Here is a 13,665-nt window from a genome sequence, read left to right as displayed (position 1 = left end):
CTTTGACTGTCACCATTCACTGTGGCTAGCTATTTACTTTCTTTCAGGCGTATTTTAATTTCCCAAGTATGTTTTAGAAAGGGGAATCAGGGGCGCCTGGGTGGCTCAGTTGGTTAAGCGACTGCCTTCGGCTCAGGTCATGATCCTGGAGTCCCTGGATCGAGTCCTGCATCAGGCTCCCTGCTCCGCAGGGAGTCTGCTTCTCCCTCTGACCCTCCCCCTTCTCATGTGCTCTCTCTCATTCTCTCTCTCTCAAATAAATAAATAAAATCTTAAAAAAAAAAAAGAAAGGGGAATCAGGCTTGGCAAAAACATTTTGCCAATTTTGGGGGGAAAAAAATAAGGCTCATCTCTCTTAAATGGTAGAAGGTTGAAAATAACTTTGGGAAGAAACATGTAAACAGAGCAGTTGCAAATTTCTTTTTGTTTTCTTACGTGGATATTAGCTGTTCACAATTATACAGCAAAATGTAATTGTTAGGAAAAACTTCTGTTTTCTTTTTTAAAGATTTTATTTATTTATTTGAGAGAGTGAGGGCGTGAGAAGGGGGGAAGGTCAGAGGGAGAGGCAGGCTTCCCGCTGAGCAGGGAGCCCGACGCGGGACTCGATCCCGGGACTCCAGGATCGTGACCTGAGCCAAAGGCAGTCGCTTAACCGACTGAGCTACCCAGGCCCCCAAAACTTCTGTTTTCCTTTACACACTCACACTCAGTACTTGTGACAAATCTTCACTTTTTTTTTTTTTTTTAAGAGCGAGAAAGCACATGCAAGCAGGGGGTGGTGGGAGGAGGCAGAGGGAGAGGGAGAATCTTAAGCAGGCTCCCCTTGGAGCCCAATGCTGGGTTTGATCTCACGACCCTGAGATCAAGACCTGAGCTGAAATCAAGAGTCAGCTGCTTAACCGACTGAGCCACCCAGGCGACCCAATAAATCTTCACTCCTGACACTAAATGTGTGGGTTATTTACACACCGGCCAATTCTCTAGCACCAGCTGGGTATTCTACAGTTTAGTTCAATTCTGACCCTAACCAGGAGTTTGCTCAGACCCCACAGGTTTAGGGCTCAGTCACACGAGGCTATCGCCCACCTCAGACACCAATCGCAAGCAGTAGGTCCCCAGGTTATCCAGTTGCCACAGATCCCTCTGGGGGCTCAATAAATTGCCAGAGCAGCTCACAGGACCCAGGCAAACAGTCTCCCTACTATTGCAGATGTATTACAAAGGATGTTTTATTTATTTATTTTTTTAAAGATTTATTTATTTATTTGTCAGAGAGAGAGAGCACAAGCAGGGGGAACAGCAAGCAGAGGGAGAAGCAGTCTCCCCGCCGAGCAGGGAGCCTGATATGGGACTCGATCCCAGGACCCCGGGATCATGACCTGAGCCGAAGGCAGATGCCTAACCGACGGAGCCACCCAGGTGCCCCTACAAAGGATATTTTAGGGGAAACAGATGAATGGCCAGATGAAGAGCTCTACAGAGGGCAAGGTCTGGAAGGGTCCTGAGAGCAGGAGCTTCTGTCCCTGCGGAGTTGGTGGTACCACCCTCCCAGCATATAGATGTGTTCGCCAGCCTGGAAGCTTGCCAAACCTTGGATGTTAGCGATTTTTAGGGAGGCCTCATCACGTAGGCATGAGGCATATAGGCAGCAACTCATATGCCAACCCCTCTCCTCTCCCCAGGGGATGGGGGTTAGGGCTGGATGTTCCATGATTCTAATCATGACTTGGTCTTTTCAGACCAGGCCCCATCCAGGCGTTCACCAAGAGCCACCTCATTAGAACAAATGATGTTCCTTTGGACCAGGGAGGTCCAAGGATTCTAGGTGTTCTGTGTCAGAAACGGGAGTCAAAGACCAAATACTAGCAGGAGCTGGCTGCTGAGAACAGTATATATATTTTTCACAATGATGAAGTCTATGTTTTTTCATTCTTCATCTCTATGACAAGAAAAGTTATGATTTTTTAAAGTTATTTGCTTTGATAAAAACAAAATTATTCTCTTCCCCCTCCCTTCCTGTTTAGGCTAATCATAAAGACTGAATTTTTGCCTACAAAATATCGAGGCTACATGCTCCCCTTGTCTCAGGTAAGATAAAATAGAAATCCTACCCGGTCTACTGATCCTAGAGGATATGATGCACAGGGTTTTGCTTCTAGCTGGTTGATTGTCTGATGAGCACACTGCCTTTTTCTTGGTGTTAACTAAAGAGCACTGGGAAGGTTGGATGCCTGGGGGTCCCATTTCAAGATGTCCTCAGCCAGGACTTTTTCTCACCCAACAGTAGCATTTAGAACACAGTAGCCCCTTCCGGGAAACATTCCAATGGCTGGTCTCAGTGGAATGATGGAAGCCCAGGAATGTATCTGGGATGGGCTTTGTCTTCCCACTGAGTCTTCAGTAGGGGGACACAGCTACTACCCCTTTTTAGGGCAGCCCATCTCCCCTCTAGGGTAACTGGTATCTTTGAGGCCATAACTGGCCCATGCCTGCAGGGACTAAGTGCCTTGTCCAGCTGAGCCATTTATCCAGGTGAGGAGATTGGGATGCTCCCAAGCTCTCCCCAGGCCCCACTGGCCGCTGAGGAGAGGTTTTGCATCAGAAGCTATGTCGATCAATCTAGGTGCCCTTGTAGCATCTCTGATGCTATCATTGTCCAAAAGCCCTGACTTTCAGGGGCCCAGGAAAGAGAAGGCTCTTCTCACTGAAACATATATTTGACAGTAAGTAAAGCCGTAGGAGAATATTCTAAAATTTATTTTAAATTTTTCTAATGCTCAATGTAGGCAACAAAAAATGATGAAGAACGTAACAAACACTGCATGCTAACTCTTTACATTTCTCCCAGCTTTCTTCTGATCTGTGTTAAGATAGATGCATACACTTTTAATACTTAGCATTTGGATTTTATCCTTAACAGTATTTCATGGGTGTGGTCCTGCTCAGGCTCATCTGTGGATATTTTCTTTTCCACCTGCCACTCATTCCATGGCACGCTTCCAGGTCATGTCTTCTCCTTGCTAGTCTTATTTTCCTCCTCTCCTTGGGTCATCTAATTAATACCAATGGTTTTAGCTACCTATATCTGTAAACCCGAATATCTTTGTCTACAACCAAAAGCATCTCCCTGAGTTTCAGATGCAGGTAGCCAATAGACTACTGGAGAGTCACTTGACTATCGCTTCACAAATATCACATGGATAGAATTCATCTGTTCATCTTCCCCTGAAATGTCTTATTTCCATGTTTCCACTCTCAACTAGTAATAAACATTGTATGGGCCACAAACTTAAGAGCCATGCCAGGCCCCTCCTGTGCCCTCACCCCCATTCAAGCCTTCACCAAGTCCTACTGATTCATCCCTTATTGATGGGCCCCCAGTTGCAGTGTCCATTAGGAAACCCTGTCACTTTTACCTCTAATATCTGTGCCAAATTATCAGTTTTTAAATTTTTTGCCATTTCCCTACGAAAATCCTTGTCAGTGACCTATCCCCTGTCACTGTGATAGACCCCCTATCTGGTCTATCACAATGGCTTACTGCTAGTCTTCCTATTTGTTGCTTCTTCAGAAAGTGCATCCCTGATCACTCCCCACGACATTACTCTTTTTTTTCATAGTCCTTAGCACTTTCTGAAATAATCCTGTTCAGTTTTTGTAATAGAATTCTTTAGTGATAAAATAGTTACCCCTTAGTCACCCCTTAATTAGTCTCCCACGAAGGGTCTTTTATTCTATTGTCTTCTCTCCATCTCTGTGAGGTGGAATGGAACTGTCATTTACTCTCCATCTTCCAGTGGGGAGAGAATGCTCAGGCTAACACTTGGAATCATTCTAATTCCCAAACCCATGGGGCCTGGCCATAATGGGCTGCCATGTTGTTTGTCGATATAAAATGATCCTCAGGATACATTTTTCAGTACAAAAAGCAATGCTTATACTATGATACCATTTGTGAAAAAAGAGAACAGGATACATCCTTATTAGCTGTATATGCATAGAACAGCTTTGGAAGGACACAAGAAATTAGTAATATTGGTTCCTTCTAAAAAGAGAACTGGATGGGAAGTAGGAGAGGAAGAGAATATTTTCAGCATTTTCCTTTGTGCCTTTTGAGTTATTAACCAGTAAATCTATTATTTATTCAACGGGGAAAAATGTCAGTATCTCCGATTTTTAAAACTTTGGTGATAGCACTGACCCCCTGTCTAGTTGAGCCTTCCATTTATAGACACGCAAACTGAGCCACGGAGAAGTGAAGCAATGTTCTCTGTTCATCCAGGTCCTGGAGGACCCTCTTCCATCTCACCCTCTTATACTGAAATGCTCCCGAGAGAGGCAGGGTTGAGCACACTTGATAGGAGGAATTGTAAAGATTTTATTTTCAAGTAATTACTATAACCAACATGGGGCTCAAACTTACAACCCCAGATTAAGAGTCACAAGCTCCACTGACGAGCCAGCCAGGTGCCCTGATAGGAGGAATTTCAACCTCCCATTCTCTCCCCAGGTTTTCTGGCTGGCTGGCTCCCTGCTTATCATCGGCCTGGCCTCTGTGGTCATCCCCACCATTGGGTGGCGGTGGCTCATCCGCATCGCCTCCATTCCTGGCATCATCCTCATCTTGGCCTTCAAGGTGAGGGCACTCATGGGGCTCCCTCTGGTCCTCCCCTCCAGCTGGCCCAGGGGCCCTTTCACCCCACAAGTATCAGCCTTACATCTGCCTCTTTCCTTCACTCAAGACTGTCTCAATCTGCTTCATCCCTCCCCTCCGTTAGCCTGCCTTCTGATCATTTATTGCTGGATGTTTTGTCTGACAGCTGCACCCTATTTGGGCTGACCCTTCTCTAACCTTTAGTGCTTGGAGTCGGATGCCAGGTACACATTCTCAGGCCACTATAGACCAGCTGGTTTGTCCTTCTGCTCTCCCTCTAATCTGCAGAATCATCCTTCCTTAGGTTCTGGTAGAATTATGCTCATTGTTCAAAGATGGGGCTGGCAGTTCAGTTCACAACACAATGTGTTGTGTGTGTGTGTGTGTGTGTGTTTGTGTTACCTAACACTATGGAATCAAAGAATTTCAGATTTCGCAGGGGTCCTTGGAGGGCATTTATTTCATACCCCAACCACAAGCACACATCCTGTCACGGCCAGAACACTCCCAGCTTTGGGCACTTTCAGACTCGAGACTTTATAGATGACATCAATATGTTCCTCTGCAGGCAGCCCTAGTTCTTAGGAAGTTCTTTCTGAACGTGAGGGGACCCTGCCTCCTTATGAATTTACCTGCGGTCTTAGTACTTCTCTCTGAAAATCCAGAGGTCTATCTTCTACATGATATCCCTCCAAACAGTTAAGAAAATTAGCCCAATCCGAGCTTTCCTTCTTTGAATGACACAGTACTGTTACCTTCAACTCTTTCTGCTGACACCTGATCCCAGAGCCCTGTCCTTTTTTTTTTCCTGGATGAGCCCATTGGTCCATGTCTTCTCTGCAGTGAACAGTTGCTTGGCATCCCACACAGAGCGGCAGGTGCCTGGGCCCAGGGGCTTAGTGGACCCAGGGCTTCCCGTGAGCAGCCTGCCTGCCTTGGTTGGTATAGTCAGAAACAGACTGTCCTGGCCCCACCATCCTGGGCAAGTTGTCCCACCTCATGAATAGGGCGTATCTCCCCGTGCATTGGAGAGGATTAAACAAGGTAATGCGTTAAGACTCTCTTCCCGAGCCTGGAACATGAACAGTGTTCAATGTGCATTAGCTATGCAGTTATGTTATTACCTTTTTAAGAATTATTTGGAATCTTGGTCTTGTCTTTGGATTGATCACACTCACACCGAGTATACACTAGGCTCAGCATTAGGTTCCAAGGCTATAAGTATGCATAGGATACAGTTCTTACTATCAAGAGCACCAGCCAGTCAGCGAGAGATAGATAACGAATGCAAAGGGTGATCGTACCAGCGGGACTCAGTCAGCACTGTCACAGCTTTCGTTCTGTGGGTGCTCAGGGGAGAGAGCGGATTGTTCCAGTGAGGTGGTGCTGTTGAATTTGGCCTTGAGGGCTGGAACAGCCTGCATCAGGAGGGCCGGTGAGTGGGGCAAGGGCATTTGGGCAGAGCTGAGGCATCAGCCCAGTCACGAAGGTGTGAATGCAGAATATGTTTCGGGGAGAGCAGGTAGGCAGGAATGAAGGGTGCTGGTGGGAGGCGGGGTGCAAGGACAGGCCTGTGTCCAGATTATGAGGGCCTTCAAGGCAAGGGGTGCTGGTGGCATGGAAGGGGTTGTGTGCTGGGAAGCTGGTTCACGGCTGCATGGCGCCTGGGTGGGAGGGAACACGAAAACGCCAGGAAAGCAGTTGGACTCATCCTAGTAGGAGATGAGGAGGACCTGCCCTGCCTGCTGGTCATGGGATGGGGAGCAGGGTGCTGCTGGGTGAGATGCTTTTCTGAGAAAGAACCAGCCCCCCTTGATCGGTTGTGAGGCATGAAGGGCAGGGAGTGGTTCAAGGTGACTCTCAAGGTCCCCGCCTCCACGGAGGCCTGTCTTGTTATGTATGTATGTATGTATTTATATTTATTTATTTGAGAGAGTGTGAGAGCATGAGCAGGGAGAGGGGCAGAGGGAGAGGGACAAACAGACCCCGCTGAGTGGGGAGCCTGACATGGGGCCCGATCCCAGGACCCCAAGATCTTGACCTGAGCCAAAGTCAGTCGCTTAACTGACTGAGACACCTGGGCGCCCCAGCCTGTCATGTTTTCTGAGTATGGCAGTCAATGATCAGTGGGTTGAGGGTCTGTCTGATAAGTCAGGAGTGATTCTTACCCCTGTGGGTGCCAGAGTCCCTGCTGTATTCATGCTGTGGGCTGTTGAATGTGGGAGATCGCAGGGTTCCTGGGGAGAGCCTGGGGTGACAGCACGGTAGAGGGACCCTGGGGCAGCTGTTTACCAAGTGGATGTAAGCATTTCCTTGTGTTAACAAGTAGATTGGGTTCTGTATCAGCCTGATGTCATCAAGATGGGACTATAGTAGGGAGGATATCCCCCTATTTGTTCCAGATCAACTTGGAATGCCGAAGATGCCTGCCATATTGTGTGGCTTTATGCTTGCTGCTCCTCCATCCCTGGAAACTGGGGCATGTGACTATACAAGAGTCACTGTGGAACCCCTGGGGTCCATAGCAGTTGAACTCTGATGCTCTTTCCTTCTGTGCCCAGTTTATTCCCGAGTCCGCTCGCTTCAATGTCTCCACTGGGAACACTCAGGCTGCCCTCGCCACCCTGCAGCGCATCGCCAGGATGAACCGCTCAGTCATGCCGGAGGGGAAGCTGGTGGAACCCATCCTGGTAAGTTCCCAGCAGGGAGGTCTTCTCCTCCCACCAGAAATCTGCTCAGTCCTAGAAGGGTAGAGGGGAAGGGACCTTCACTCTCTAGCCTTGCCCTAGAGGGTTGAGGAATAAAAGCAGAGCAGACTGGGACTAAATCCAGCTCCGTGGAGAGCCAGGTGGCCCTAGCAAGTTATCTACCTTCGCTTTCCTCATTTATGAAATGGGAATAATAACCTCTACCTTGCAGAGCTAGTCACATGACTTGGCATCTTTGTTTATAGGTGAGAGATTGTTTTATAATTTTATTTTTTTGTCCTGGCCTTATAAATGATGTAAATGATAAGTGATATCAAACTATAAACCTCATTAAATGATTTCTTTTTTAAAAAAAGATTTTAGGGGCGCCTGGGTGGCTCAGTTGTTAAGCGTCTGCCTTCAGCTCAGGTCATGATCCCAGGGTCCTGGGATCAAGCCCCACATCAGGCTTCCTGCTTAGCGGGGAGTCTGCTTCTCCCTCTCCTTCTGTCCTTCCCCCTCTCCCCCGCTTGTGCTCTCTCTCTCCAATAAATACATATAATCTTAAAAAAATTTTTTAAAAAGATTTTATTTATTTATTTGTCAGAGAGAGAGAGAGCACAAGCAGGGGGAGCAGGAGGGGAAGGAGGCTCCCCACTGAGCAAGGAACCCGATGTGGGACTCAATCCCAGAATTCTGGGATCATGACCTGAACCAAAGGCAGACGCTTAACGACTGAGCCACCCAGGTGTCCCTAAATGATTTCTTAAAACAAAACTTGGCATTTACATTCTACTGGTTCCAGGACTCTTAATGTCAGTCTGAAATCATTTCTCACACCAGCCCTGACCACCCACCTGTAGGCAGGTCAATCATAGGTACCAGTGGTACCTTCCTCACCTGTCCTGCCAACTTGGCAACACTTTATGTAAGATAGAAATTCACCTCTTGGTTATGGTTGGAATATGGTTTTGGAATGCTTGGTGAAACTCGCCTCTAATGTCATTTATGCCTAATATGTATTTTGAGGGGAGCACTGGGAGATAACAATGGGGTGTTACATGGAGGAGTTTTTAAAACTATGATTTAATTTATGTAAAGTTTAGAGTCTACTTTTGTTTAAGACTTTTGACTGAGTCAATTCTGGTAGTGTATATATTTTAGAAAATTGTCCAGCTCATCTAGGTTTTCAAATTTGTTGATATAAAACTGTTCCCAGTATCCTCTTAGGAGTTTCAAAAATCTGCTGCATGTGTCCCATCATTCATTTTAATGCCATATATTTGTGCCTTCTCTCTTTTTTCATGGTCCTCTTACTAGAGGTTTGTGTATTAACTTCAAAGAACAAGGGTTTTTTGTTGCTGTTCTCTTTATTGACCTTTTTTTTGTGGTCTTGTTCATTTCTGCTCTTTGTTTTCTCCTTTAGCTTTTTATGTTTTTCTAGCTTCTTGAGTTTAGTACTTAGCTCATTTACGGTCAGTCTTTTTGATTTTTAATTAAGTATTTAGCTGCATTTAGGAAGTTTTGTTACAGAGTAATTTTATTTTTATTTCTATTTTGTAACTGTTCTGAGTTTCTCTTTAACCAGTGAGTTATCCATTAACTCCCGCTTTTTTATTTTGTTTGTTTCTAATTTAATTGCCTTTTGGTCAGAGGATGTTATCAATTATTTGGAATATTGGAGATTTTTCTGTTGTTCTCTACATAGTGACTTTTAATTGATGTTCCATGTGTGCTTAAAAAGAGCATGTGTTCTCATTGAATATATATATTTTGTTATATACTGTTAATTGTGCCATATAAATATCTGACACTTTTGCTAGATTTTGCCTGGCTGAGCTAATGGTTTTTCAATAAGATGATGGCTTTGTTCCTTTCTCCTTATAGTCCTGACAGTTTACTTCATATATTTTCAGGGTATCTTGTTGCTTCCTAACATATGATTGGCTTAGTCTCATGGATTAACCTTATTATGTTGTTATTTTATACTGGTTTTGGCCTTAAATTTTATTTTCTCTCATATTAATATATCGAAACTACCTTAGGTTAGCATTTTTCCTGATGTATCTTTTTTCCAGACCTTTATTTTTAACTTTCCTGTGTTGCTTTGCTTTAAAATTATTTCTTGTGTGTATATAAAGCTGATCTTTATTTTTTTCACTCAATCTGGTATTCTGTGTCTTTTAGTAATGAATTTGATCCATTTATATGTATTGTGATTACTCACATATTTGGACTTCTGCCATTTTATTTTATATTTCCTCTTAACCATGTCTTTCATTTTCTCCTTTCCTACCTTTTATTAGAGTGATTCAGTTTGCTTTTCTCCCTCCTGTGCTTCCTTCTACTGGCTAGGAATTTGTGCACTCTATTTCTTTTGTTATATTTACTATTATTATTATTATATAATATAAGAATATATTATAGCCCTTAAATATTGAAAATGTGTACCCACAGTATCTATGTTACTTAGTATCTTTATTTGCTGTCTGAAAAATACAAGGCCCTTGAAGATGTTAATTTTGATCTGCCCCAGTCTCATCTTCCAAATTATTTTTGTCTTATGTTTTTGTTTCATGTTGTTCATAAGTTTCCCTAAAGTAGACATTATTTTCTAAGAGGTATCTATTTAGATTTATTAATATTTTTACTACTGTCTTTTTTAGTGGTTTCAAGCTTACCTTTTATAACAACATTCTGGTATCCTCCTCCTTTCTATTGGGTTAATTTGGTTTCATACTTACCATTTAAATGTTGGATCTATCTGGGTTTAATTGAATATAAGAAACATGGTACAGGTCTAGCTTGGTTATATCTAAATGGCTAACCATTTGCACTCATATATTTTTATTGAATAATCCACCTTTTGTATATTTGAGTCTATTTTTGAATTCTCTATTGTGTTCTAATGACAGATTTGTAGATTCAAGTATGTATGGGGACTTATTATATGATAAAGAGGGCATTTCAAGTTGATGGAGAAAGGATACAGGTTAATTGTTGGTCCAATGTGACACTTTTAATTACAGTATTTTTCACATCTAGTAGGATAAGTCCCCTTGTCAAAATTCTTTTTCAGAATTTTCCAAGTTATTTTCTCAGTACTATTTTTCTAGAACAACTTTGAGGTCACTTTATTAAGATCTTCTCCTAATTTTCCCTCAAAACCTAGGAGAGTTAAATTGGGATGGTGTTGGAATTATTAGTTAACACATAAAGAGAATTAATACCTTTATAATATTAAATATTTTTATTTTGATAAAAGTGTATGTTCCCACTAGTCAAGTCTTTTTATATTCCTCAGCAACATTAAAAAAAAAAACAAAAAAACCCCAAAAACCAAGACAAAAAACTCTTATTGGAAGGCTGAATTTCCTGAGGGGAGAGTTCTCCCTATATGTTTTTTATCTCTACTTTTGTTGGATTTTTTTATGCACATTTTTTATTTGATACTTAGAGAAAACCCTATGAGGTAGGCAAATATTTTACTTTCTTTTTTTTTTTTGCATTTTATTTTTTATATGTATTTTTTAAATTTATTTTTTATTATTATGTTCAATTAGCCAACATATAGTACTTTCATTTGTCAAATTAAGAAACTGATCTCAGGAAAGAAAAGGAAGGAGTCCAAGATTCTAAAGTGAGTACAGTTGACTCTTGAACAACACAGGGGTTAGGGGTGCTGACCCCCTCCCCATGCAGTTGAAAATCTATGGGTAACTTTTGATTCCTCAAAAACTTCATTAATAGCCTCCTGTTGACCAGAGACCTTCCTGATAACATAAATAGTTGGTTAACATATATTTTGTATGGGCAGCACCTGGGTGGCTCAGTTGGTTAAGCAACTGACTCTTGATTTCAGCTCAGGTCATGATCTCAAGGTCGTGAGATAGAGCTCCATGCTTGGCATGGAGCCTGCTTAAGATTCTCTCTCCCTCTCCCTCTGCCCCTCTCCCCCACTCTCTCTCTCAGAACAAAACAAAACAAAACAAAACATATATTTTGTATGTAATATGTATTATATACTGTATTCTTACGATAAAATAACCTAGAGAAAAGAAAAAATGTTAAGAAAATCATAAGGAAGAGAAAACATATTTACAGTACTGTACTGTATTTATATATAAAAAAATCCACATTTAAGTGGACCTGCACGGTTCAAATTCATGTTGTTCAAGGGTCAACTGTAATGGTTTTTTTTTTCCAGACATGGCTTTTTAAAAATTTTAATTCCAGTATAATTAGTGTACAGTGTTATAGTACTTTCAGGTATACAATATAGTGATTCAGCAATTTTATACATTACTCATTTCTCATCATGATAAGTGTACTCTTAATTTCCTTCACCTATTTCACCCATCCCCCTACCCCCCATCTTCCCTCTGGTAACCATCAGTTTGTTCTCTATAGTTAAGAGTCTGTTTTTTAATTTATCTCTTTTTTCTTTGTTCCTTTGTTTTATTTCTTAAATGCCACATTTGAGTGAAGTCATATGGTATTTGTCTTTTTCTGACTGACTTTTTCACTTAGCATTATACCCTCTAGATCTATCCATGTCATTGCAAATGGCAAGATTTCACTCTTTTTTATGGCTGAGTAATATTCTACCATATATTTACACCACCTCTTCTTTATCCATTCATCTCTGGATACTTGGGTTGCTTCCATAATTTGGCTTTTGTAAATAATGTTGCAATAAACACAGGGGTGCATATATCTTTTCAAGTTAGTATTTTCATATTCTTTGGCTAAATACCTAGTAGTGCGATTGCTGGATCATACAGTAGTTCTATTTTTAATTTTTTGAGGACCCTCCATACTGTTTTCCACAGTGCTGCACCAGTTTACATTCCCATCAACAGTACAGGAAGGTTCCTTTTTCTCCACATCCTCACCAACACTTGTTGTTTTTTGTATTTTTTATTTTAGTTATTCTGACAGTTGTGAGGATATAGCTCATTGGGGTTTTGATTCACATTTCCCTGATGATGAGTGATGTTGAGCATTTTTTCATGTATCTGTTGGCCATCTGAATGTCATCTTTGGAGAAATGTCTGTTCATGTCTTCTGCCCATTTTTAAATTGGATTATTGGGGTGTTTTGGTGTTGAGTTGTATAAGTGCTTTATGTATTTTGGATACTAACCCCTCATTGAATATGTCATTTGCAAATATCTTCCCTCATTCAGTAGGTTGTCTTTTAGTTTTGTTGTTTTCTTTGCTGTGTAGAAGTTTTTTATTTTGATGCAGTCCCAGTAGTTTATTTTTGCTTTTGTTTCCCTTGTCTTAGAAGACATATCTAGAAAAATGTTGCTATGGCCGATGTCAGAGAAATTACTGCCTGTCCTCTTTTCTAGGATTTATGGTTTCCTATCTCATATTTAGGTCTTTAATCCATTTTGAGCTCATTTTTGTGTATGGTGTAAGAAAGTGGTCCAGTTTCATTCTTTTGCATGTAGCTGTTCATTTTTCCCAACACCATTTATTGAGAGACTTTTTCCCATTGCATAGTCTTGCTTCCTTTGTCAAAGATTAATTGGCCATATAATTGGGAGTTTATTTCTGGGTATCCTATTCTGTTCCATTGATCTATGTGTCTTTTTTTGTGCCAGTACCATACTGTCTTGATCATTACAGCTTTGTAATATAGCTTGAAGTCCAGAATTGTGATGCCTCCAGCTTTGCTTTTCTTCTTTCAAGATTGCTTTGGCTATTTAGGATCTTCAGTTATTCCACACAAATTTTAAGATTATTTGTCTAGTTTTTTGAAAAATGCTGTTGATATTTGATAGGGATTATATTAAATCTGTAGATTTCTTTGGGTGATATAGACATTTTAACAATATTTGTTCTCCTAATTCATGAGCATGGGATGTCTTTCCATTTGTTTGTGTCATCATTTTGAAGTGTACAATTCAGTGGCATCAAATACATTCATAATTTTGTCATCATCCTGAACGGACACTCTGTTAGGCCATAACTCCACACTCCTACCCACCCCCAATCCCTGGTAACTTCTACTTTCTGTTCCTATGAGTTTGCCTATTCTCTATTTCATATAAGGGGAATTATACAGTACTGTGTCTGGCTTATTTCATGCTGCAGCCTGAAACAGGTGTTCATTAATGCTCATCTCACTGTGGCATCCCCTTTGAGACATTGCAAACCTCTGCACCACCAAGCCTGATCGGCTGCCAATCCCGCTGGTGCCTCTACAACAGTTGGCTTTTCCATCCAGTCCCAGTCCAGCCCCATGCTGTAATGTCATCCAGCCCAACACTGTCAGACAAGTATTCTTCAAACACCAATACCACCCCTTCTG

General features: G+C 41.9%; 1 protein-coding gene across 1 annotated transcript in view; it reads left to right on the top strand.

Annotated features, from left to right (window-relative positions):
* Nucleotides 1-13,665, top strand: part of SVOPL (SVOP like) — a 72,400-nt gene that overhangs the window by 11,359 nt on the left and 47,376 nt on the right. Inside the window, exons 6-8 of the mRNA XM_044920014.1 lie at nt 2,028-2,091; nt 4,514-4,639; nt 7,219-7,347. Of these exons, the coding sequence (XP_044775949.1) occupies nt 2,028-2,091; nt 4,514-4,639; nt 7,219-7,347 (319 nt within the window). The remainder of the gene's footprint in view (nt 1-2,027; nt 2,092-4,513; nt 4,640-7,218; nt 7,348-13,665) is intronic.

Source organism: Neomonachus schauinslandi, chromosome 12 (assembly GCF_002201575.2).
Source record: "Neomonachus schauinslandi chromosome 12, ASM220157v2, whole genome shotgun sequence".
In the NCBI taxonomy this organism is placed as follows: domain Eukaryota; kingdom Metazoa; phylum Chordata; class Mammalia; order Carnivora; family Phocidae; genus Neomonachus; species Neomonachus schauinslandi.
Note: the sequence above shows the minus strand (reverse complement) of the source record. Positions and strands in the feature narration are given on the sequence as shown.